General features: G+C 35.5%; 3 protein-coding genes across 3 annotated transcripts in view; all 3 read right to left on the bottom strand.

Moving 5' to 3' along the window:
* Positions 1-84: 84 nt before the first annotated feature.
* ftr87 (finTRIM family, member 87) lies at positions 85-7394 on the bottom strand. The gene is made up of 7 exons (XM_067364246.1): positions 6819-7394; positions 6637-6723; positions 4085-4318; positions 3715-3874; positions 3533-3592; positions 3364-3417; positions 85-808 (listed from the first exon to the last, which is right to left on the bottom strand). The coding sequence occupies exons 1-7, from the start codon at positions 7392-7394 to the stop codon at positions 258-260; spliced, it is 1722 nt and encodes a 573-aa protein (XP_067220347.1). The 3' UTR covers positions 85-257.
* Positions 7395-9419: 2025 nt separating this feature from the next.
* On the bottom strand, positions 9420-20340 carry ftr67 (finTRIM family, member 67). The gene is made up of 7 exons (XM_067364254.1): positions 19692-20340; positions 19515-19610; positions 15831-16064; positions 12747-12900; positions 12563-12622; positions 11694-11780; positions 9420-11548 (listed from the first exon to the last, which is right to left on the bottom strand). Exons 1-7 carry the CDS (start codon positions 20286-20288, stop codon positions 11493-11495), a joined length of 1284 nt encoding a protein of 427 aa, XP_067220355.1. The 5' UTR covers positions 20289-20340; the 3' UTR covers positions 9420-11492.
* Positions 20341-21555: 1215 nt separating this feature from the next.
* The window catches only part of si:ch73-52e5.2 (protein THEM6), a 6065-nt gene continuing 1692 nt past the window's right edge, over positions 21556-25928 (bottom strand). The window contains exon 3 of the mRNA XM_067362681.1: positions 21556-22520. Coding sequence (XP_067218782.1) covers positions 22413-22520 — 108 coding nt within the window. The 3' untranslated portion in view covers positions 21556-22412. The remainder of the gene's footprint in view (positions 22521-25928) is intronic.

The raw sequence follows: 25928 nt of genomic DNA on the forward strand, positions 1-25928 counted from the left end.
TCCATGCTTCATATTTGAACTATTATTCTTTATTTAAGGGGTTATTTCACCCAAAAATGAAAATGGTCAGTATGTTGTGTAACACAGATATATTGAGGTCAGAGCGCTCCTTTTCATAATGGTTGCATGGGCAGTTTAGCCTGTACAATAACAAGCCACTCGAAGAAAACACACATGAAGGTGAGTGAACAAGGACATGCTTTTGATTTTTTTTGGCGATCTGTCCCTTAAACAAAATGAGCATGCAGAATACATTACTAAGCTGAGAAGCTGAAAGTTCGACAGAGTTTCAAAGTGGACCCCAGTCCAACCCAGAAACCAGGGTAAAGAGGTTGAGTAAAAGTGGTCTGCTCTCGATGCAGCAAAATTATGGTATCATCTGCCAGAGAAATGCTATAAAATGCAAGAGTTCCAGCGCTGTGATCAAGATACACACCGACTCTGTGTGGTGTTGGAGTGTGTATTTCAACACTAAACTTACTGTGCCGGAACAAACAAAGAGAATCTGAGAAATCCAAACTCCATGATTTTGAGTTGCATCCCAGTTTTCGGTCCGTATTCCCTCCAGTCCTGGGAATTGATTTGTAGGATACTCCAATAGAAACTCCTCTACCACCTCCCCACTCCACCTCCCAATATCCACATCCAGACAGACCTTCGGTGCACAAGACTTGAGCCCAGCTGCTGAAGCGCTCTGGATGATCCGGGTACGGCTGAGGTTCTTGGACGGTTGTGACCTCTGAGTATTCTCCAGAAAGGTGGAGGAAAAAGTTGGCGGTGTTTGGGTCCAACATCAAATCACAGCAGTCTAAAAGAGGAAAGATACTTGGCTAATAAGTCTCATTCAATAATTTACATTACATGTATCTCTAAAATTCTCTCTTATGATTGATCACTTGCAACATTGTGAGGTCAGTTATAGAGTGCAACAGTGCTGGAAGTTTTTTTTTCCCATTCACTTTTCCCATAGGGATTTTTAAAAAGTATTTGTTAAAGCATTATAAGCCATGAACCAAGCCAATCTTGAAGGATTAGTTCACTTCTGAATTAAAATTTCCTGATAATTTACTCACCCCGATGTCATCCAAGATGTTCATGTCTTCAGTCGAAAACGTTTTTGAGGAAAACATTCCAGGATTTTTCTCCATATAGTGGACTTCAGTGGGGTTCACTGGGTTGAAGGTCCAAATGTCAGTTTCAGTGCAGCTTCAAAGAGCTCTACATGATCCCAGGTGAAGAATAAGGGTCTTATCTAGCGGAACGGTCAGTCATTTTCTAAAAAAAATAAAATGTATATACTATTAACCACAAAAGCTCATCTTGCACTGCTCTGTGATGCGCATTACGTAATCATGTTGCAAAGGTCATGCGTGACATAGGCAGAAGTACCGATCCAGTGTCTACAAACGTCCAACGATTAAGCCATTTTACAAAAAAAGGGAAAAAAATCAATTTCAGGATGATTTTGAAGTTGGAGGAGAAAATTAAAATGAAGTTCTTCGCCCTACCGCGGTACTTTAACCTACATCACATATGATCTTCCACCCGGTAAACTTCACTAATTATAATAATACATTTTATTTATAATGCACTTTATATTTTAACAAAATCCCAAAGTGCTACAATTAAAAAAAAAAAAAAAATGGAGATGGAGATGGAGACTATATGGAGAAAAATCCTGGAATGTTTTCCTCAACCTTTATTTCTTTTCGACTGAAAAAAGAAAGACATAAACATCTTGGATGACATGGGTGAGTAAATAATCAGGAAATTTTCATTCAGAAGTGAACTAATCGTTTAATGGCTTTAGTGAAAGAAATAACTACAATCCCATGAAGCACTGCAAACAGCATAATCAAATTAAAAATGGAGAAATATAAAACTACTCATTTACAAAGGCAAAATTTGCTTTTTCGACTCTGATTGGTGTAATATTCTGTACAACGTCATGGGTAATGTAGAACCACATGACATGAAGTGCAATCAAATTGTTTAATAATGCACAACTAGCTGTGGATTATGCCGCTTATACCATGGTCATTTGCCAGCAGTGATAAGTTAAAGCTGTCATTGATGTTTGCAGTGCAATATTTAATTGGAACAGTAAACATTTACTTCCGTCGGTTTTAGCATGTTGGATCTATTCTGCCCGCTTTGAATCAGATCCCCTCTGAGAAATATAACATTTCAGTTGCGAAGCTATTTTATTAATAAAAGTCGTGGTTGATAACAAGTTTCTGTGCTCTTGAATGTTTCTGTGTGCGCGCTTCAATGAAAGCAGTGCGTTAATATAGAACGGTGATTAAACTGACTGGAACTACCTGTGCATTAAAGGGATAGTTCACCCAAAAATGAAAATTTGATGTTTATCTGCTTACCCCCAGTGCATCCAAGATGTAGGTGACTTTTTTTCTTCAGTCGAACGCAAATTATGATTTTTAACTGCAACCGCTGCTGTCTGTCAGTCAAATAATAGCAGTAGATGGGAACTTCAACTATAACAGTAAATAAAACTTGCTTAGACAAATCAAAATTAAAACCTGCGGCTCGTGACGACACATTAATGTCCTAAGACACGAAACGATCGGTTTGTGCGAGAAACCGAACATTATTTATATAATTTTTACCTCTATCTATCACCACTATGTCCAACTTCGTTCAGCTTCCTGTTAGTGAGGTCAAAAACAAGTTGTGATGACGGAAGTGATGTCTCGCCCATATACTTCAATGAGCGCAAGACATCACTTCCGTTGTCAGAGCGCGATCAGACCTCACTAACCGGAAGTTGAACGAAGTTGGACATAGTGGTGTATTAGAGGTAAAATACACCATTTTGTATTAGAGGTATTTTCTCGCACAAACCGATCGTTTTGTGTCTTAGGACATCAATGTGCCGTCACGAGCCGCAGGGTTTAATTTGGATTCGTCTATGGAGGTTTTTCGACTCTTATTGTTCAAGTTCCCAATCACTGCTATTATTTGACTGACAGACAGCAGCGGTTGCAGTTAAAAATCATAATTTGCGTTCGACTGAAGAAAAAAAGTCCTCTACATCTTGGATGCCCTGGAGTAAGCAGATAAACATCAAATTTTCATTTTTTGGTGAACTATCCCTTTAAACAGTTTTAATGCACACCTTCCAGCCAATCAAGTAATCAGACAGACCATGGTATAATGAGCTAATAAAATATTTCAACTCAAAATTACTTATGTGGAAGGTAGCCAAGTAATAAGCTGAATAATGTTCATTTAGCTTCATGTTGGGGTTCTGAACACTCTGTCAGGGTTTTTTTTGCAATAATAACCAGTTAGATGTACATTATCCTGTACATGATAACCAATGTCTGATAAATCAGAACTCACATTGTAAGAAATCTCCCCTGGTCCTCGGCTCAGTCTGTTGTAAATGCGTATGGGCTGGAAAAGGTCAGAGATTTGAATTACGTCAGATGCATTTTAACACACCGGTAAACATGGGTGGGTTGACGTGGTTTGATGACTCACTTGCTGGGAGGGATGTGAGTGTCCGTACCTGTTTCAGTGTTCAACAGACAACTGTGGGAGTTTTCAGCTGACTGATCGTGCTCATCAACTGTAAACATAATGGTGTCTGCTGTCAACAGCCATTTGTGCATCAGCAGCTGATATAGTTCAAAGCAGTGGTCAGCTGTGGAGGACTAGACAATCAGCAATCTTGTGTGTTTTTATACTCACCTAATTCTGAGATCTTTGTCAATTCTCTGTCACAGACGTCACTGACTTTATCTCTCAGCTCTGTGAGAGCTTTTCTCAATATCAGCAAAGGAAAGTACGGATGGACGTCAATGCTAGGGCGACTTCCAGTGTCAGGAGGGGCACAGAGCGTCTTATAGTTCTGCATGGGTAAGTCAAACAGGTAAAGTTAGTGAACAAGCAAACACACACCTTTAGGTTCTCTGGCCCAAATTCCCCTATACAGCTTATACACAAAGAGAATAAAAGTAACTTCTTTTATTCAGCTGTTCCCATTTTGTTTCTTGTGGAGTATCGTAACCTCCAGCACAAATAAACAAATTCAGCTCATATTTCAGACCCAGGACTTCACCTGTAGGAATTGGATATGATCCTCAGTGTTTGAGAGCGCTTCTAGCTCAGCCTCTCCTCTCCTGTGTTCAACTATCTGTTGATTCAGTCGTTCTAGAAGCTTCTCCGTCTGGCTGAGAGCTGTTCTCTCCTCACATCTGATCTGCTCTTTCACCTCCGAATGCTTCCTTTCAACGCAGCGCAGCAGCCTGATGAAGATCTTTTCGCTGTCCTCCTCAAATGCTTGTGCAGAACGCTGTTGAAATGATATACGGGACATTGTTTAACCCTCTGGCCCTGTTCACTTATGGGACACACTCGCACTGTTCGCTGGTCAAAATGGAAGGAATATCACAAATGTAACTTTTTTTTTTTTTTTTTTTTTTTTTACAATCATTAGAATACATTTCTCAATACATAGATATCAAAAATGCAAAAAAAAACGACTATAACTCTTCATACAGTGTATATATATATATGCCTCAAATCAGCTCATTCTTCCATACAACTAGCAAAGGTTGTCGCCCAACAATACACTTTATTATTCATAAAACAATGACCTAAAAACACTAACAACAGGTAGCATTACACAATGTTTCCTTTTGTGAGATTTCTTTACAAAACAAGAATGACACTCTCTACTGTTACATGGTCCATGTTTACATTACAGAAGAAAATTGTTTCCCCTTTTGTAGATGATTAATGAAATTGAAAGACTAACTGTGTAGGTGTTCAGCTACTTCAAACTGTTTTGATAGTCTTTCATTTTTTAGATTTGTAACATTTCAATATGGTATTACTGCAGAAATATAGAAAATTGCTGTCTTTTTCTTTTTTGTTTTATGTTAGGTTTTAAACTTAAAGGTGCCGAAGAACATGTTTTCAAAAGAATATAAGTCTAAGGTGTCCCCGGAATGTGTCTGTGAAGTTTCAGCTCAAAATACCCCATAGTTTTTATTTTTTTTTTTAACTGCCTATCATTATAAATGCGCCAATTCAGGGTACGCGGCCCCTTTAAATCTTGTGCTCCACGCCCCAAGAGCTCACGCTTGCCTTAAACACCATAAACAAAGTTCACACAGCTAATATAACCCTCAAAATGGATCTTTACAAAGTGTTCATCATGCAACATGTCTAACTGCGTAAGTATATTTATTTGGATGTTTACATTTGATTCTGAATGAGTTTGATAGTGCTCCGTGGCTAAAGCTAACATTACACACTGTTGGAGAGATTTATAAAGAATGAAGTTGTGTTTATGAATTATACAGACTGCAAGTGTTTAAAAATGAAAATAACGACAGTCTTGTCTCCGTGAATACAGTAGGAAACGATGGTAACTTTAACCACATTTAACAGTACATTAGCAACATGCTAACGAAACATTCAGAAAGACAATTTACAAATATCACTAAAAATATCATGATATCATGGCCTGTAGTTTTGGTGGTTGTGTCTAAGTAAGAAATTAATTCATATTGTTTGAAAGAAGTAGGCACTGAATGTATTTTCTACCAATGCAATGATAAATTATCCACAGTTTACCCCACATAGACTGCTGTTGTCCTCAGTGTTGGAAGAGTTGAAAAAGTGACCTAGCGATTGTAAAACTGTATATGAAGAATTCCTTGAAGTGCCTTATTTTTGAAAATGTCACTTTAGTCAATTTATTGTTATTTAACATATTTGACTGTCTTTTTGCTGCAAAACCAGCAAAAAAAAGTCAATTTTTGCAAAACAAAAACAAAACAAAAAATTTTGAGAGAATTTACTCGCGAAATCCTGTCATTGCCACTGTAACGATGGACAAAACATGATGATAACTTGCAGCTCCGCAGTTGAAAGCGGCTCATACACACACCGTCATTCATCTTGAAATTATATGTTTTGATTCGTGTCTTCTGATTGGTTCTTCTCTGGACTTAGAAGCTTTTGCTGACAAAGGGAAGTGCCATTTTAGCAGTTTCTGCCAATGTCTTGAATGGGCTGACGCTGATTTAGATTATTTGAAGCAAAAGTATTTGATGAATACTATGTGCGGAGAGAATTCGCTCAATATCATCTCATTTTTAGATGCCGTTGGTGTTTAGTGGCTTTTGCAATTAAACTCATCAGTTGGGACACTTTTTGATGGGGGCCTACTTATAAAAGACAACACTCTTGTGTATAACCCTATAAATATATAACAGGTTTGTGTAATCTTTAGTTACTAAAAGGTTAGTTACTAAAAACAGTGTTTTCAGACGTAATTACTTAGTTTTATTAGGTTCTGCATTTGGATATATATGTATTTATAAATAAAGACTACTTTTTGCCAGTTCATAAGAGAGAAAGAGAGAGTGTGTGTGTCAATTTAGCATTTAACCCATTCATTGCTGTTTTTTGATGCATTGTGGCTGATTTGTAGTTTGTACCCCACAAAAATGCTGCTTTCATATATCCTGTTCATATGGTGGTCACGTTAGACTGCAAACAGTACAAATGTGCTTACTTTTAAGATAATTTAAACAAAAATGACCAAGTTTTGTACATTCCACTAATGCAGTCCCCCCAGTACAATGAGAGTAGACCTACCTTGACGTATTTTACAATGTCTTTGAGTTCCTTTTCTCGTTCCTTACACCTCTGTTTTGACTTCTTCCACGCTTCCTCAAGATGTTTCTGTTTGAAAACCATGCATGTAAGAATTTTGCTGTCTTTAAACTCTATTTTGTGCAATTCAAATATTTTTTTTTTTTTTTTTTACAGTTTGTTACCTGTTTTTCCATCCTCTCCTCCAGAACCGACACCACGCTGTGCCCCTTGTGTCCATCTTTTAAACACGAACTACAAATGCACTGTTGGTCTGTGCGACAGTAAACATCCCGCAATTTATTGTGCCGTGAACAGATTCTTTTCTGCGGTTGTTTTGTAACTTCAATAAGCGGATGCGTCCTACCGCGATTCCTTTCATTGTGAGGCTTCAAGTGAATTTCACAGAATAACATCTGACATTTCACACAGAACTTAACAGCTCGATGTTTCTTCCCGGTGCAAACGTCACACTCCACATCTGCTGCCTTCGCACCAGGATCTTGAAGGCCGGTTCTCCTCAGTTTTTCCACAATATCAGCCAGCATGGTGTTTCTAGACAGCGCAGGTCTGGGGCTAAATGTGCGTCTGCACTGAGGGCAGCTGTATTCCTCTTTTAACTCGCATTTCCTCCAGTAACCTTTAATACATTCCATACAATAACTATGTCCGCAGGGAATAGTGACCGGCTCCCATAGCACTTCCAAGCACACTGAGCAACAGAATTGCTCCTTATCTACAGAGATATTCGTTTCTGCCATTTCCCCCTACATGTGCACAGTCAGAAGTGAGTGAAATGAAATGCAGAAAGCTGGTCACCAAGGACAGAGAGGACGAAACAATGAGTGTTTGTGTATAAACTGGGCGTGAACATAATGCAGGTACACTGGAAACTTATCGGGTTTCAGTCCGAAAGAGCCTCAAGCAGCCACACAAAAACAGGAAGATTTTATGCAAAGTACCAGGTGGGTAAACTAGCTTTACATGCAACATACATACATTATATTTTGTGACCATAATCCACATTGTGGGTTTTAAGCATTGACAAAAAGGGAAGTCTCTGCTTTCTAGCCTAAGTATTGTTTCTCATTATTCAAATGGTGGGCGTCATAAAAAAAAATGTTTTTGAGAAAGGATTCCAATCAATTTTAAACATTAAGAAAATCAAATCTTTTAACTTTATATTCTTCAAAGTTGCTTTTCATTGATTGGTGGTTTCCAAACTTTTTCAGTCCTCCATAACCTTTTTTTTTATTTTTTTTTTTTTTTTTTTTAGAAATAAGACAATAAATGTGTTTGTTTTCTTTTAGTTCACATTTTCTATTTTCTTGCCATATTATTAGTATTATGGGATAAACATGAACAAAGACATGAGTGTGGGATAATTTACAGACAAAAAGGGAGTATATTTACATTTCTTGGTTGTAGAGCAAATGAAAACAGCCTTATTTCTATATTAAACAATGATGCAACATGGAGTCATTTGTTGATTCAGTGGCCGCTCTGACAAATATCTCTCCGGACATCACTTTTGGCCAGTACTGTATATTTGTTCTCTATATGAAGTGCTTTAACTTCTGAGGCTGGTGATTCTAATAAACCTTTTCTTCATAACACTTTTGCAACTACACACAAAGTTTTTGAAATTATACTGTCATTTCTCTTTGCTAATCTGAGCTGTTCTACTTGAGCATTAAATGAAGGCCTTCAAGCAAATATATACACAACTGGGGCCGTATTCACAAAACATTTTATCGCACTAAGAGTTCTCCTAAATAGCAGTAAAAGTTCTTAGCTAAGAGTTTTCTCTTAAAACCTATTGACAAAGCTGCTGAGACCAACTTTTACTAAGGAATAGAGAGAAGTCTTAAGCTAAGAGTAAGGGCGGGGTTGACCTCGTTGCTATGGAGTAAACACACAGTGATTGGCTGATGGGGGAGGAGTCAGTGATTTAATCATAGAAATATTGTAGAATGAGGTGTCATGTTTCCATATTAAAATAATGGTTTTAAAATACAAATGTTGCCCTATTCAAATAAATATTTTTTAATAAAAAAGTCAAAATAAAATGTTGCCATTGTTGCCATAAAGGTTTTAAAATGTGTGCTGTCAATAATTAAACTAGTATATACAGTTATACAGCACCCAAGGCTCTATCGCTATTCCCTCAGTGGTGTTCAGTGTCTTTGGGTGGATTAGGATTGTTTGTGATTTGGTCTTAGTGATTTAGGAGTCCTCTTGACTACTAACATTTCACAGATTTAGGAGCTAGTTTTAGCGCTAAAATGCTTTGTGAAATACTCTTAAGAGCAAAAATTTAGGACTCCTAAAATTAGGACTGACACGCCTATTATTTTTAAGAGTTTCTCCTAAATCAGCAAGTTAGGAGCTACTTTTAGCCTTAAGATGTTTTGTGAATACGACCCCTGATTTGCATAAGGCGTTAGAGATATTAAAATTATATTTGATAATTTTCCATCTTGACTCTTGAATGGAAACTACTTGTTGGAAAGGCAATTAAAAAAATGAAGTGTACGTTTTGTAAAGAAATGTATGCATAAAGTCCATCTTCACAATTTTATATTCATCCCTAAAACTAATTTTAGCTTTTAAACAAGTCTTAGGCCTGGTTTCACAGACAGGGCTTAGCCTAAACCAGGATTAGGGCTTAGTTCAATTAGGATATTTAAGTAGCTATTATAAATGTACCCTAGAAAAAAACATTACTTATGTGCATTATGAGACAAAACAATGGCATATTTTAATATATGTCAGTACAAGTCGCTTTCAGTTTTAGGAGCTCAATCATGCATTTTAGTCTAGAATTATCTTAAACTCCATCCCCCATCCCAAATTACAAACAATAGGATAAATATGATAGAGATACAAATGAAATAAAACACATCTTTTAGGTACAGTTGGTTTATGTATACATTTATATAACACCATTTGTGTTGTTTGATTAACATTAATGACACAGACAGGTATTTTAGGCTACTGTCACTTTAAGACCGAACGATTGGATCTAATTTACTGACACATATCATAGTCCCTTTCAATGACCTATATCTATAGTCTTTTCACATGTCCAATTTTCACCTTGTTTTTGTTCACTTAAGCCATAACCGAATATACATGATATAAAAGAGAACTGAATTCGGCATTGTGTGCTGTCTGAGAGAGCGCTTATGGTGTGTATAAACTATTCTATAGCCTTTAGTATAAATCAGTGCGATAACACATTGAGTTTTTTTCACAACTTACTGTATAATACCTCAATAAACTCTTTTTGAAGATCCTTGTTAAATGTACACATAGGCTTCTTGCCTGACTTGATCACCTTCGCACTCTCTAATATCCCGCTTTTACTAACTGCAAGTTAATCGATAACGAATTGTGATTGGATGGTTATTTTGTTCTCCAAAATATGCTGTGACGAGATTGGCTACCTTTTTTTAGGCTATTATCTCATGACAGAAGGTACTTTGTTTTAGGAAAAAAGAAACAGGACAAAACATGACACTTTCATAAGTCGCGACGCTAAAAATAGAGCTGAAAGGCGGGACACGTGTTAATTACAAAGATCATCAATATAAAGATGACCATCATGTTTTACTTATAAAACATGGAATCATGTTTTTTTACACGGAAGCTGCTCATTTTAAAGCAAATGTAAAGCTCATGTGACAGACTATACAATCCACAGTTTATTTTCCATGAGCAGATTTATTTTGCCTTTAATGCAACTCTGTTTGCAAATCTGTGCAGATCCAGATGTTCAGACACTAATTGTTTCCTGGAAATTCTTCTTTTTAGTTGATCAAATAATCGAGAAAGATATGGTTGATGGAAGCTCATGTCAAGTGAATTGCATCATGGGATGTTTCCATGCATACAGAAAATGTACATGATTCATTTTTTAGTGAAATTCATTTGGTTCCACAGGAAAGTCCCAGAACCATCAAACTATTTGGAAGAAACTTTATTTTTCAAGATATGAAAAAATTATTTTTTTTTTACCCCAATTTTAAAAATACTTAAACTTTGTTTAATACTTAAACATTGATTAATACACACAAATACATTTCAGATATATGAAGCTAAAATTAACATCTTCAACACTTCTGTGAATAGATATACAGCATCAGTGGATAAACACTGATAAATTACAACAATATAGCACTCTAAATAATGTGTATGATTAATACTTAAGAAAATACTATAACCATAGCTTAGTCAACAGGTAATTAGTTTAAAGAGGATCTATTATGCTTTTGTACATGTTCAACTTGAGTATGTAATGTTGCTGTGTGAGCATGAAAAAGGTCTGCTAAGTTACAAAGCACAAAGTCACTCCAAAGGGAGTTATTCCGACCAATCAGAGCACATTGTGCTTTTCAGAAGGAGCTTCACAGAGATAGGAACGAAACAGAGCGTTACTGACAGACTACGAAAAGAGGTGCTGCAACAATGTCAAATATATGAAAATTAAGGTGATTTTTGAACATTCAAGCATGAAAACGTATTCTAACAGACCTCAAAAACAAAAACAAGACTTTGTAAAAGGGCATAATATGGCCTGTAAATGTTTGGATCACACAATATTGTAACCTTCACTTCAAGCACATTTGTAATGATCAGATATAAAGTTTAACACAAGTTGATATCATTGAGACTGTAGACACTGAAACGCATCTGCATTTACATTTACATCTTATTTAGTAATAAGACTTTGTGGTTAATATAGCTTTACATTTTTTTTTTTTTTTTTACCATGAAAATGTACATATTCCCATAACAAACCGACTTTGGCCTCTTCAATGAATTTTAACCAGGCATTTCTCAGGCCGTATTTAAGGCTACCTTCGTCTCCTACGTGGCTGTAGTCTCTGACGAGGACCTTGTGTTCTCGATCCTGAAGAGGAAAGAGAAGATGAGAAGACAATGATTTACTGTATATAGAATCGAAGAGGTGAAAGATGATAACCATGGTCACAGCTTAATCTCCTCATGTCTCAGGTCAACACTATATATACAAAACAATCTTTTAATTAACTCACCAAATGACGAGAATGGAAACACACCAATTGTTGGGACGCTAACAGTAAAAGGGATCTGTACAGGCTGGCCAAACAATGGCGTTAAGGCTATGAAATAAAAGATTAATCCTGTTAGCACTGTAAACTTCTTCATATGTAGTGGACATGAAATCAGTGAAGTATTAACAATATTTTATTAGATTAAAATGAAACATCCACTAAAACCTAGACAGCATTTTAAGGCATCATTCACTACTAATTAAAAGTTTGGCGTCACTAAAGTATTATTTTTTATTAGTATTTTGTGCTTATTTATTCAGCAAAGATGCATTAAATTGATCAATAATGACATGAATGACTTTCACAATGTAACAAATAAATTATATATTTTATATATTTTTCTTCTGAATTTTCTATTTATCAGAGTCCTACAAAAATGCATCACGTTTTCCAAAAAATAATGTTTTCAACATTGATAATAATCAGAAATGTTTCTTGAGCAGCAAATCAGCATGTTAGGATGATTTCTGAAGGATCATGTGACACTGTAGACTGATGCTGAAAATTCAGCTTTGAATCACAGAAATAAATTACATTTTAAAATATATTACAATAGAAAACAGTTTTTTAAATTGTAATAATACTTCACAATATTACTGTTTTTACTGTATTATTTTAAGAGTGCATTGTGATGAGCACTGGCTTGTGTGCCATATGGAGTTGCTGCCTATGTAGAGCGTTCCAAATCAGCCACTTACATACTGTCTTAGAAAGCAGCTGCCTATGTAGACAGCAGCGTCAAAGCAGCCCACTGGGTTTTAGAACAGATTTTATATGCAGAATTTTGTCTAGACTTAATTTAAGGCGTTTTTAATTTGATGGACTCTTACCTGCATTTGACTCTGAATCTGTCTTTGGTTTAGTGCTCTGAATAATAGTAACATCGTTCACTGCAAACCGGAACAGGAGTGTTAGATTGAGTATTTAGAGTAAATTCACAATACAAATAGATATTGATTTAGTCCTTAAATGGCTTGAAATGTCTCATTTAAAACACAACGCAAGTCTGTTCACCTTTCTCTGAGATGTTGACAAATCCCCCCTGGCAGACGTCCTCGAGGAGAGCCTGAAACTCCGTTAACGCTGTCATCACTGTTCCGAAGCTTGGGTCAGTGGTAATGTTTGGCAAGTCAACAGGAACAGGCTGAGCACACAGAGACTTGCAGTTCTGAAAAAGAACAATGGGGGAAAAAAATTAAATTGCAGCCATGTCAGCCGTAGGCGGCGGTTTGACTTTAAACTTTTGTGAATCAAAAATTGTACGCAGCCCACAAAGTCTAGTTTTCATCTCTGCACATAATGACAGATTAAAGCACAGACTGATGCAATCTCAATTCTGTCTCTCTTTGAGTCCTTTGAAGTTTTGAATAAAGGTTCAACATGTGAAACTCAAAGAAGACCAGGATTGCCAAACAGTCCAAAGGACAAATGTGGGTTCAGAGCTCATGTCTGCTAAGACTCTTTCTTTAGCGTATGCTCACATTTGAAGGGACTGGTCACCCAAAAGTAAACATAAACATAAAGTCACCATGAAATTAAAATTGCCAATTCTTATTTTTGAATGTTGCAGTGCTTATTATAAATGATTTATATGTGCACATTGTTATTTTTTTTTTTATTATTCATATGAAAAAACTGAGATACAATAAACTTGTAAGTTGGTGAAAATGTAATGCGAGGCCCTTAATGCCTCAGATGTGGCAGTTATAATGATAAAAAAACATCTGAAAAAAAACTTTTTAACTTAATTTGAGCTTGAATTTGGTAAAACGTTAATAATGTAATGACACATGCAAGTATATGATCATATATAATACCGCAATATAGCATCACTTCATTGGTTAACTGTTCGATTCAGAGTTGATTTTAAGGTTTTAGTATTTATATTTAAATCACTTCATGGTCTTGCCCCTTCTTATATTTCAGACCTTCTCCACTTCTACTCTCCTGTGAGAACGCTCAGATCTTCCACCCAGATTATATTAAATGTTCCAAAATCTAGACTTAAATCCAAAGGTGACAGAGCTTTCTCAGCTTTGGAATTGCCTATCTTTGTCTATTAGATTTTCCCCTACTCTAAATCTTCCCTTAAAACATACTTTTTTTCTCAGGCATATGCTTAATTTGATAATTTTCGTTTTAAATTTTGTTTTATTTTGCATGCTGTTTTGTCTTAATTTTATTAATTTTGTTTTGTTTTCTTTCGATATACAGTGCCCTCCAAAAGTTTGGAAACACCCCTGGTAAAGTGTGGTTTTGGACGATATCAGTATAATTCCTCATCATTTTTTGGTGCAAATAAATTAAAGTAACTTGACATTATCATTGAAGACCAGCAATAATAATTTTCATTTTGATTACATAATAATGGCAATATATACATGTCAAAGTCAGACATGCCCTTTTGCCAGCTGTGATGCCTGGTTACAGAAACTTGGCCCAGATTTGTAAAAGATTTTTGGGTCAGCACACCTTAATAGCTTCAACAATTGATTGACAATTAAGTTTAGAATACAATGAACCAATTAGAACCCAGTTTAGGTCAGATAGCTGCTAATGCTGGATATTTTGATGAATCGAAAATTTAAGTTATTTTCTATGTATAAACTGTTTATATGATAAAATATGTTTTCTTAGTTTGTGTTGTCCCTTATCAGTGCAAAATTATCACAAATTAAAAATAATTCATGCCAATATTGTCCAAAACCCCACTTTTCTAGGGCGTTTCCAAACTGCAGTGTATTTTATTAGTATTTAAATTGTATTGTATGAGGATGTTTTGTCTTGTATGTTGTGCGGCACTTTGGTCAGCATTTATGTTGTTTTAAAGGGCTATAAACTTGACCTTGACCTATAAACGCTGACAACACAGTGTTTGATTATTTCAAAATACAATGTTTTTTTTTTCATTTTGTGAAGACTGACAGAGGCAGGAGGCAGGACAAAAATTTATTTTGTCTATGTCATAATATAAGGTAAATCAGGCCCTGCTCCAGATCCACAATAAGGAAGAAAAGATTATCTCAACTTCCGTTTCACGCTGACTTTAATACTCAAAAAATATTTGGAAGTGCAAAAGTATGGAAGCTTGTTTCTGGCATGGAATAAAAAAAAAATAAGAAAGGTAATTGCAACATTTTATCTCACAATTCTGACTTTATTTCTCACAATTTCGAGTTTATATCTTGCAATTTTAAGTAAAATTCCAGTAATTCAGACTTTTTTTCCCACAGAATTGCGAGTTTATAACACACAATTCTAACTTTGTCACAATTCCACAATACCGCAATTTTGTGGTAACATTTCACAATTCTGACTTTTTACTTAGAATTGTAAGTTTATATCTTGCAACTCTCCAAAAATTAAAAATTGAGAAATATAAATTCGGAAATGCGAGAAATAAAGACCCAATTTTTGAGTAAAATATTCTGGCTTTTCTATATCTTGCAATTCTGATAAAAAAAAAAGTCTGAAATGCTAAATGTTAAATCAAAATTGAGAAATATAAACTTAAATTGTGATGTAAAAAAAAATCTGAAATGTGAAAATAAAAGCCACAATTACCTTTTTTATGTTTTTATATTCAGAAACAGGCTTCTATACAAAATAGATTCGGGAGCAACAGAGTTTTATTGAATCACAATCTGTTTCTCACACAAAATAAAAGTCACATGTCCTACTTTTATAGTGCCTTTTGACTTTAAAAAGCTCCTGACTGCCATATGCTTTCATTATAAGAAAAAAGACAGCTCAGATATTCTGCAAAATATCTTGTTTTGTGTTTCACAAAAATACATCTTTTTCTTTTGTGCATCAAGTCACACAGGTTTGAAACAACAAGAAGGTGAAGAAATAATGACAATTTTCATCTTTTGGTGAACTATTCATATGAATATGAAAAATCTGAAACTGCAAAAATCCAACAATAAAACTTCACTATGGAGTGAGTGTTGCTGAGTGGTTAAAGACACTTATTAGGTTCGAAAATGTGCTTCATGAACTAAACACCATTGTGTGCTTGATTAAAGCACTTAACTTCAGGACACTCCAGAGACTCTGGATAAGAAAGCAATTTCTGAATATTACCAGCAGCATTACCTGAAGGAAGGCGATATGGTCCTCTGTCTGCGAGAGCTCTCCTAATTCACCGTGTCTTTTCTTCAGCTCTGTTATCTCCTGCTCCAGTTGTTGAAGAAGCGCTTCAGCCTGGCTCACTGCCGCCCTCTCCTGACCTCGGATCAGCTCCTTCACTTCAGCGCGCCGTCGCTCTATGGAGCACACCAGCTCTGTGAAGATGCGCTCGCTCTCCTCTAGGGCTGTCTGTGCCGAGAGCTGAGAGGAGACAAAAGCAAAACGATAAAGCGTGACTTCGACTTTAAAGGGGTCATGCCGTGAAAAACAGGATTTTTATTGCGCTTTTGAAGTAAGAGTTTGATGTACTATGTAGACATACTGTAACTTTCATGGAAATGTTTACCAAAACTAAAGTGGAAAAACGGCTAATTCAGAAATCTTTATTCATCTTTATATGGCCTTGGATTTGAGTCCATATAAGTGAGGCCTTGTTCAGGATCTTATCACTCTGTCATAGTCAAAGATGTAACAAATTTGTATGATACTCACACTCGCATTGACTTTTTTAAATAGAACTATTAAAGGGTTAGTTCACCCAAAAAATTTAAATTCTGTCATTAATGACTCACCCTCATGTCGTTCCAAACCCGTAAGATGATATACTGTCCATGTCCAGAAAGGTAATAAAAACATTATCAAAGTAGTCCATGTGACATCAGTGGGTTAGTTAGAATTTGTTGAAGCAACAAAAATACATTTTGGTCCAAAAATAACACAAACTATGACTTTATTCAGCATTGTATTCTCTTCCGGGTCTGTTGTCAATCCGTGGTCACGACTCTGGTTCTTCTTCTTCTTCTTTCCTGTTTTACGGCGGTTGGCATCCAGCTTATTGGTGCATTACCGCCCCCTTCTGCTCCGGAGTTTGGTTCACAACTCTGCAGTGACGCTGCTGATCTAAGACGCTGCTGACGTGTTATCTGGTGCGCTAGAGCTGCATTTACAGTCTGAGGGAGACGCACGCTGTATTCAAGCTATTCTACATTGTTTGTATTTTGGTATTGCTATATTTTTTAAAATGGTGCGTAAGTGTGCATGTTGCGGATGTCATAATCGCCAAAAACAACCACAGCGACGTAAAAGTGCATTACCAATGCCGACAGATGAAAGGATTCAATGGAATCAATTCAATGGAAAGGATTCCGGAAGAGAAGACAATGCTGAATAAAATTGTAGTTTTTGTTATTTTTGGACCAAAATGTATTTTCGATGCTTTGAAAACTTCTAACTAACCCACTGATGTCACATGAACTACTTTGATGATGTTTTTATTACCTTTCTGGACATGGACAGTATACTGCACATACATTTTCAATGGAGGGACAGAAAGCTCTCGGACTAAATCTAAAATATCTTAAACTGTGTTCCGAAGATGAACGGAGGTCTTACGGGTTTGGAATGACATGAGGGTGAGTCATTAATGACAGAATTTAAATTTTTTGGGTGCACTAACCCTTTAAAAATAAACGGAAAACAATTGTTGAGTGTTTTAAATGAATACTGGAACACATTAAGCATTTTATTTTTTATTTTTTTCGTTCATGGACCTACTGGTCTTGGTCTGGATTTGGGGCTAAAGGGGTCTACTCTGGATCTGAATGTTTTAGTTTAGTCTTAGGCAGTCTAGTCTATGGCTGTGTCTGAAATCTCCCCCTATAGGGCACTATTTGAGGGGACAGCCATTTGTAGTGGTGTCCGAAACCATAGTGGACATTATCAAGTGCACTCATTCAATCCCATAATGCACCGCAATAACGAGCGTACAACCGATGTGCGCTCAACAGCTAGAGAATACCCATAATGCACTGTGAGCGTCGTGCTGAATTAATTCCCGTGTCTGACCAGAAAATGGCGACATCCATTTTCCAAACCGCTGGTCCAATATGGGTACAGCGTAATATCAAACAGGTATAAATTCCTTTTTAATTGGCTATTAAATTGTTTAATAAGGGTTTATATGTTTATAGTTCAAGGTAAATCTTTCATTAAGTTTCATTAAACAGCAAGCACAAACTTTGCAAAAGCGGCAGTGTCTGAATTCACTCACTCGTTTTCATTCACTCCCTCAAGTGGACTATATTAGTGGACTAATGTAGGGAATAGTGAATAAGGGTATAGAGGGCAATTTCAGACACAGTCTAGGTCTAGGAGGTCCAGGTCTTAACTTCAGCTCTGTGACCAGTGAAAACAGAGGTCATTAACATATAAGCGTGAGAGAACAAAAAAACATTTGTTCTTTCATTTGAGATACTGACATGACTGTGATTTCAATTATTGGCAATGAATAAAAATAATAATCTTACTTACCCCAAATGGTAGTGTATAAAAAACTAGAAGCTAAAGTTTGTAAACAAACTTTTATGTTGGCTTGAGAAAGCCTGAATGGGTTTGGAAGTATGACCAAAATAAGAATTTTCACGGAAAAATGTCATCTAAAAGGGTTAGTTCACCCAAAAATGAAATTTCTGTTATTAAGTACTCACCCTCATGACATTCCACACCCATAAGACCTTCGTTCATCTTCGGAACACAAATTAAGATATTTTTGATGAAATCGGAGGGTATCTGATCCACACATAGGCAGCAATGCAATTGCACCTTTTGACGTCCAGAAAGGTACATGGTTAAAATAGTCACTAAATATAACTACAGTAGTTCAACCTTAATGTTATGAAGCAATGAGAATACTTTTTGTGTGCAAAAACAAAACAAAAATAATGACTTTATTCAACAATTTGAACCGTTGTCCTACATAGTGAACTTAGTGCAGGCTTCCTTGTTTACATCCGAATACCGGCTCATTATTTTTGATTTCATCAAAAATATCTTAATTTGTGTTCCGAAGATGAACGAAGGTCTTAAGGGTGTGGAATGACAGAAAGAGTACTTAATGACAGAAATTTCATGTTTGGGTGAACTAACCCTTGAACAAGTAACATGTTTGCCACTTTTGTTCTGACCAATTAAGAAAAAAAGCATTACAATATAAATTACGCTACCAATGGTGATTTAATCTAATGATCGCTTAGCTCGGATCATGTCAAACTGTGCAAATTATTATTATTGTTATACTTTTTAAATTGTTAATGTTAACAACATCAGCATTGCGTGACTATGTGTATACAGTGTGTATTAGTTACCTGTAGATTTCAATTTCTGTAGCCACTCAGCACTCTTTTGCTTTTGACTATGGGTGAATCTCCAGTGGCCAGCGATGACTGTCATTTGGATCTTTCTGGATTACAATCCCTCATCAAAATGATAAGTTTACTTATTGCAGCTGCTGTTAGAAAAGGCTATAAATGATCGGCCACCTGGCAGCATCCTCACATGCCACATAGAAAAGACGAACAGCTGCACGCTCAAATTCCCCGCGGAAACCTACCAGTACCATTTGAGTTATAAAACATTATTACAAGCTTACCGTTGTGAATCAGGCTAAATTAAGGAGATAGTTTTGAACACTGGCTGGTTATATACTTCCTCAAAAATTGATAAATTTTAACCAAAAAAAAAAAATCGACAGCCAGACTACAGACTACATTGCCCCCAATAAATAAACTATTATTGAAAAGCTAAATGTTTACACGGATTGACCTCCTTCAGTGAAGTTTGTGATGGGAAAACACACTCAAGCGTCACACTCACAGTGAGCATCTGTGTAGCCTGTCTCAGGTCTGCCAGCTCCTTCTCTCTCTCCTGGATCCTCTGCTGGGAAATCCTCTGCATCTCCGCCAGAGCATTCTGGGAAGAAAAACACAGGTTACATAATAGTTTGTTCTGATTCACAAAAATTCACACTCTAGAAATGGTCTACAATTTTACCTTTTTCTCATTCATCTCTGCTGTAGCTAGAACAGTATCATGTCCTTTGTGCTCATCCGTTAAACAAAGGTAACAAATACATTGCTGATCTGTGCGGCAAAACACCTCTAGCAATTTATCATGCCGAGAGCAGAGCTGTTCTTGTATCTTCTTTGAAGGAGAAACCAGCTTGTGTTTCTGAAAGGCAGGAGACTCGTAGTGAGGTTGAAGGTGAGTCTCGCAATAAGACGCCAGACAGACCAGGCAGGATTTAAAGGCTTTGTTTTTCTTCCCAGAGCACACATCACATTCGACATCCCCGGGTTCAGCTTGGGTTGGATCGGATGGGGTGGGCCCAGCATGCAGTCCTGTCTTCTTTAGTTTCTCCACCACATCAGCCAGCATGGTGTTCCTGCCCAGCACAGGTCTGGGAGCGAAGCTCTGCCTGCACTGAGGACAGCCATAAATCCCCAGATAGTCGTCCTGGTCCCAGTAGCCTTTAATGCAGCCTTTACAATAACTGTGTCCACATGGAATAGTCACAGGGTCCTTCAAGACATCCAGGCATATAGAACAGTTGAACTGGTCATGCTCCAGGAAAACCCCAGCTTGCGCCATTTTAAAAGCTTTCTTGCCGTCCAGCCACAGTGGCAGAATGAAACCTAGGCAAGCTTTGTTTATGCAGGAAGTGAGTCATGTGACCAGAGAGTCTAACAGGAGGGGGAGGGGCGGAACAGCTGCTCTGCACAACAACTGAGCATGTCAGGAAAAACATGTCACAGAGCTGGTGAGGCTCACAAAAATGAGATTAGGTCATGCCATCCTAAAATCAGCAAATAATAATAATAATTATTATTATTATAATAAAATATAATATTATATAATTATGATTTTATCATTATATAACAATATAAAAAAACAAATATTTATGTGTGTGATTTTAATTTATATATATATATATATATATATATATATATATATATATATATATATATATATATATATATATATATATTTTAGGATATTTAAATACACATGCATACATGTATATATTTAAGAAATATGAAATATTTTCATGTATATACTGTACATATATAATTTATATTATATATAAATAACACATTTTTCTTAAAAATATACATACGTGCGTATTTATATATACATACATAATATTTATACATTATATATTAATGTATATATATATATGTTATTATTATTTATAATTGTATTATACATGAATTTATTTATAGCAATATATACAATATAAAATAAAAATATATTATATAATAATATTATGATTTATATATATTATATATATATATATATAAAAAAAAATAATATTATATTCTTCTAAATTTCACTTTACTGGCAAATAAAATTACCTATTAATTGCCATCACTGTGGAATCACTGAACCTACATATACAAGCTTGATAAAAATGCTTATTTTAAAGAAAATTTCAGACAACACTTTTGAATCTGAAGTCTGCATATATAGGTATGTATGTTAGAGAAAAAAGGGGGTAAAAAACTATAAAAAGTGTGAAACATTTTTAAAATATTTTATATTAAGACAATTAGGTCTGCTTTTAGGAACAAAGGAAATCCATCTAATTTAAACTTGGAAATAAACTGCATTATTTCAATTTTTTAGAGTTTTCTGATCAGATAAAGCTAAATCAGTGACACTGATCATAAGAACTCCTTTGTACACAATGTGTCAGATTTTCTTGCTAACACAGAAGCATCCTTAAGATGCCATCTGGAAGATCTCAAATCATGTTGGAGAACAGGATCATCAGGTTTTGTTCATGTAAGCTCCAGTACTGCTGCCATTAATTTAAAATGGGGACAAAACCAAATGCTGAGACATTCTGAAACCCATGTACATTTTTAATTCAACTTTCCACTTTGAGTGTAATACAACACTAGATGGCAGCAGTGCTGCTTTCACTTGATACAGATACATGAACAGTGTTTATTAGCAAATGCTTCTAATAATTTAGAAACATATACAAACAATATTTATAATGCAGTATTTTATTTCATAATGCAAGTCTTCAGGTTTCATTACAGGTGCTTAAATTAATTTACATACAGACTCTTCTTAAAGAACTTACGCAAATCTCAGAAAAAAGTTTTACTTGAATAAATATATGTTCCCTTTTCATAAATAATAATAATAATAATAAAACATTTCCATTTTAAATAGGTACAAATAACTACATTAACATATCTGACCTGCACAACAAATCCATGAAGTGATATGATAAAACAACACATTTGTTTGAATTCATTGCTCAGATCCCATTTACCATATACTATTAAAATACTCAGTGCAAATCCTTTTCAAGTGATTTTCGTAACGTTCATGTGCGTATTTGGTCATGGGAGCATTCAAAAGCTCCTAAGCATTCAAGTTTTTTCAACATTCGTTCATGCGTTCTGTTTGTCAACAGAGAAACATGCTCTGCGTTTGTCAATTTCATTCCTTGCAGCTTCTGGAGTGGATTTTGTAAATGCAATAATGATGTTGCAATACTTCTGAACTAAAATAAAATATACAAAGGGCTGGTATGACAGAGTAAACGCTGAAGCTTCCAATAGCATCCATTTCTGGATCAGAAAACACTTTTGTAATTTTAAAACTGACAGTTAAGAGATAAGTTACATGAATCAAGATTAGCATCACGGGGAAACTTACATGCACAAGGAAGGCTTACGGTATGAGTTTTAGATATGATCATTTGGTCTTGTCGTCTAGTCCACTCTCTGCTCTCAGAGCCTGACTACTAGCAGAGATGAATCTAATCCAGTGCTGAAGATCCTCTGAAACGTCAGGGCAGTCCACCTTAAAATTAGAGACATGAGAGCTATGTGTCAGTCAAACAGGAACAAACTTCAAAGAAAACCATGGTATTATCATGGTACATGCCTGACAATATGGTATGCTCTAATTTCAAACATTCCCCAGGGGGATACAAGGGAGTGCTAGTGGTCCTTGGAAAAGTTTAGAGAAAAATAAAAATAGTAAATAATAAAATTAAACAAAAATAAATTAAATCAATAAAACATTTTATTAAAATAAAATTATATCAATATTAAATCAACTAAATAAACAAAAATATTAAATAAAATTAATAAGGTAAAAAAAAACATTTAAAGGATGACTATATTTGGGGGGCTTTTTTTAAATTAATAAATAATAAAAAAATCATTTAAATAAATACATTTAATTTAAAATAATCAAGTATATATATATATATATATATATATATATATATATATATATATATATATATATATATATATGATCATTTGGTCTTGTCGTTTAAATAATTAAAAAAATAATACTTCTGACAGTACAGTACTATAATGAATAGGAAAAAAATGTAATGTAGCATAATGGAAGCTAAATATTTTCGAAATAATTTTTTAGTAGTACTTTTTTACAGTATAAATTAGTTCTTTACATTTATATATACATATATACATACATATATAAATATATATATATATATATATATATATATATATATATATATATATATATATATATATATATATAGGGTGCGATTTGTCAAAAAAAACAGAGGGGGGATGTTTTGAAAAAAAAAACTGTTACAGAAACATTTTTACAATCTTCTGATTTAACCTTGAGATTTGAGGTAGCCTATTAGATTAGATAGCTTTGATATTTGCACCAATATTTACAATGAAAAACTAAAAATTCTTAATTTCTGATAGGAATTCAAAATCAATTGATTTTGAATAGAATAACGAGACACAAAAGTCTACATTCAATCGTGTAAGGTCCCATTTATTTTTGATCACAGCTGTGCATGCACATACAAACCTTTAGTCCAAAAGTGCGCATATATGGAGAAATACACATGTACCTCATATTTCGTTAGATAGAATGCGCTGTACAGGGTTTCATAATTACTGAGTTCACAAAATGTAGTTTGGTAGGGGGGTTCAGGGCATGCTCGCCCTTGAAAATTTTGATTTCCCTGGTGTACATATGTGCATTTTAAGACGTTTTAAGGCCAACAAATTGGATAACAATAGCTTTAAAACCATGTCAACAAATACATACATGCATGCACAGTTGAGGCAGCTTTAATCGCATGTTTGGTAATTTACTTGATTTACAACAGAACAAAGACGGTACATACTCGTAGTTTCTTTTGTGCTTTATTTAAAGGTGCTACAGAAGATGTTTTGTTTTATACATTTTTGCAATATTACTTGAAACTGTCTTTACTGATAAAAGACTATTTATTAGGTGCACTGAAAGGAATAATATTAATATACATCATCTGTGCACGAGGTAGGGCCTTAAAAACATCATCGCGTAAACGATTGGCCCTCTGGCTTGTTCGTTCCCTCGAAATGAGCTGTGAAGGAGGGGGGTTGTTCTTACGCATGCGCTCATTTCAAAAACTCACTAACAGTCTTTGGATTCTCAGTCGACGAAAAGATCCTCTTTAGCACTTTTAAGCTATAATAAAGTAATAGTCTGCAGCGCGCGCCGCCACATTTGCACGTGCGCTGAGGTGAAATTGGAACGCGCGTCTGAAAAGTGTCCCGTTTGTTGTGGTCGTAAAGAGACAGTTCTATATAAACACAGCGTATTACTTGGCGTTGTTTTAAAAAATATTTTTATTTTTGGTATTTTATATATTTTTTTATCCCCACCGAGGATAAAAACAATTCAGCAGAGGCTGGGATACATAGACCAGAAGGGGGAAATCCCCCCCTACAAATCGCACCCTCCAAACATATACAGTGCTCAGTGTAAATGAGTACACCCCCTTTGAAAAAAGTAACATTTTAAACAATATCTCAATGAGCACAAGAACAATTTCCAAAATGTTGACAAGACTAAGTTTAATATAACATCTGTTTAACTTATAACTTGAAAGTAAGGTTAATAATATAACTTCGATTACACATTTTTCAGTTTTACTCAAATTAGGGTGATGCAAAAATGAGTACACCCCACAACAAAAACTACTACATCTAGTACTTTGTATGGCCTCCATGACACCAAATCTTCCAGGCATGGAAAGAACAAGTTGGTGACATTTGCAACATCTATCTATTTCCATTCTTCAAGAACGACCTCTTTTAGAGACTGGATGCTAGATGGAGCGTGATGCTCAACTTTTCTCTCTCCAGAATTCCCCATAGGTGTTCGATTGGGTTCAGATCAGGAGCCACTGAATCACTTTCACCTTGTTCTCCTTCAGAAATCCAACAGTGGCCTTAGATGTGTGTTTAGGATCATTGTCATGTTGGAAAAGTGCACAACGACCAAGGGCACGGAGTGATGGTAGCATCTTCTCTTTCAGTATAGAGCAGTACATCTGTGAATTCATGATGCCATCAATGAAACGACACCAGCAGCACTCATGCAGCCCCACATAAGGGCACTGCCACCACCATGTTTCACTGTAGGCACCATGCATTTTTCTTTGTATTCCTCACCTTTGCGACGCCACACAGTTTTGAAGCCATCAGTTCCAAAAACATTTATCTTGGTCTCATCACTCCAGAGTATAGAGTCCCAGTAGTCTTCATCTTTGTCAGCATGGGCCCTGGCAAACTCTAGGTGGGCTTTTTTGTGCCTGGGCTTTAGGTAAGACTTCTTTCATGGACGGCACCCATGCATGCCATTCCTCTGCAGTGTACGCCATATTGTGTCACAGGAAATAGTTTGGCTTTCTACTTCTTTAGAAAACTGCAGTGAACTTGCATGCCGATTTTCCTGTCGAGGTGTTAACTTCTGTGTAGGACCTGGACGTCTCTGTGAGATGGTTGCGGTTTCATCTTTTTAAATTTTTTGTACCACTTTTGCTACAGTATTCTGACTGATAAGTAAAGCTTTGCTGATCTTCTTGTAGCCTTCACCTTTCAGCTGTAAAGAAATTATTTTCTTCCTCAGGTCTTGTGACATTTCTCTTCCATGTGGTGCCATTGCTGACAGCATGAAATGGGAACGGGTTTTAACACCCTTTTATAGTCAGCTGTCTGCTGGACACCTGTGTAATGAATAATTAGACTCACCTGTGGTTGAATTCTTGTTAAATTAGACATTGTAGTCTAAAATTTCCAGAGAAAAATCCAGAGACTTTCAGTGGGGTGTACTCATTTTTTGCATCACCCTAATTTGAGTAAAACTGAAAAGTTTGTTCTCAAAGTTATTTTATTAACCTTACTTTCATGATATAAGTTAAATAGATGTTATGTAAAA

Source organism: Chanodichthys erythropterus, chromosome 16 (assembly GCF_024489055.1).
Source record: "Chanodichthys erythropterus isolate Z2021 chromosome 16, ASM2448905v1, whole genome shotgun sequence".
NCBI lineage: Eukaryota > Metazoa > Chordata > Actinopteri > Cypriniformes > Xenocyprididae > Chanodichthys > Chanodichthys erythropterus.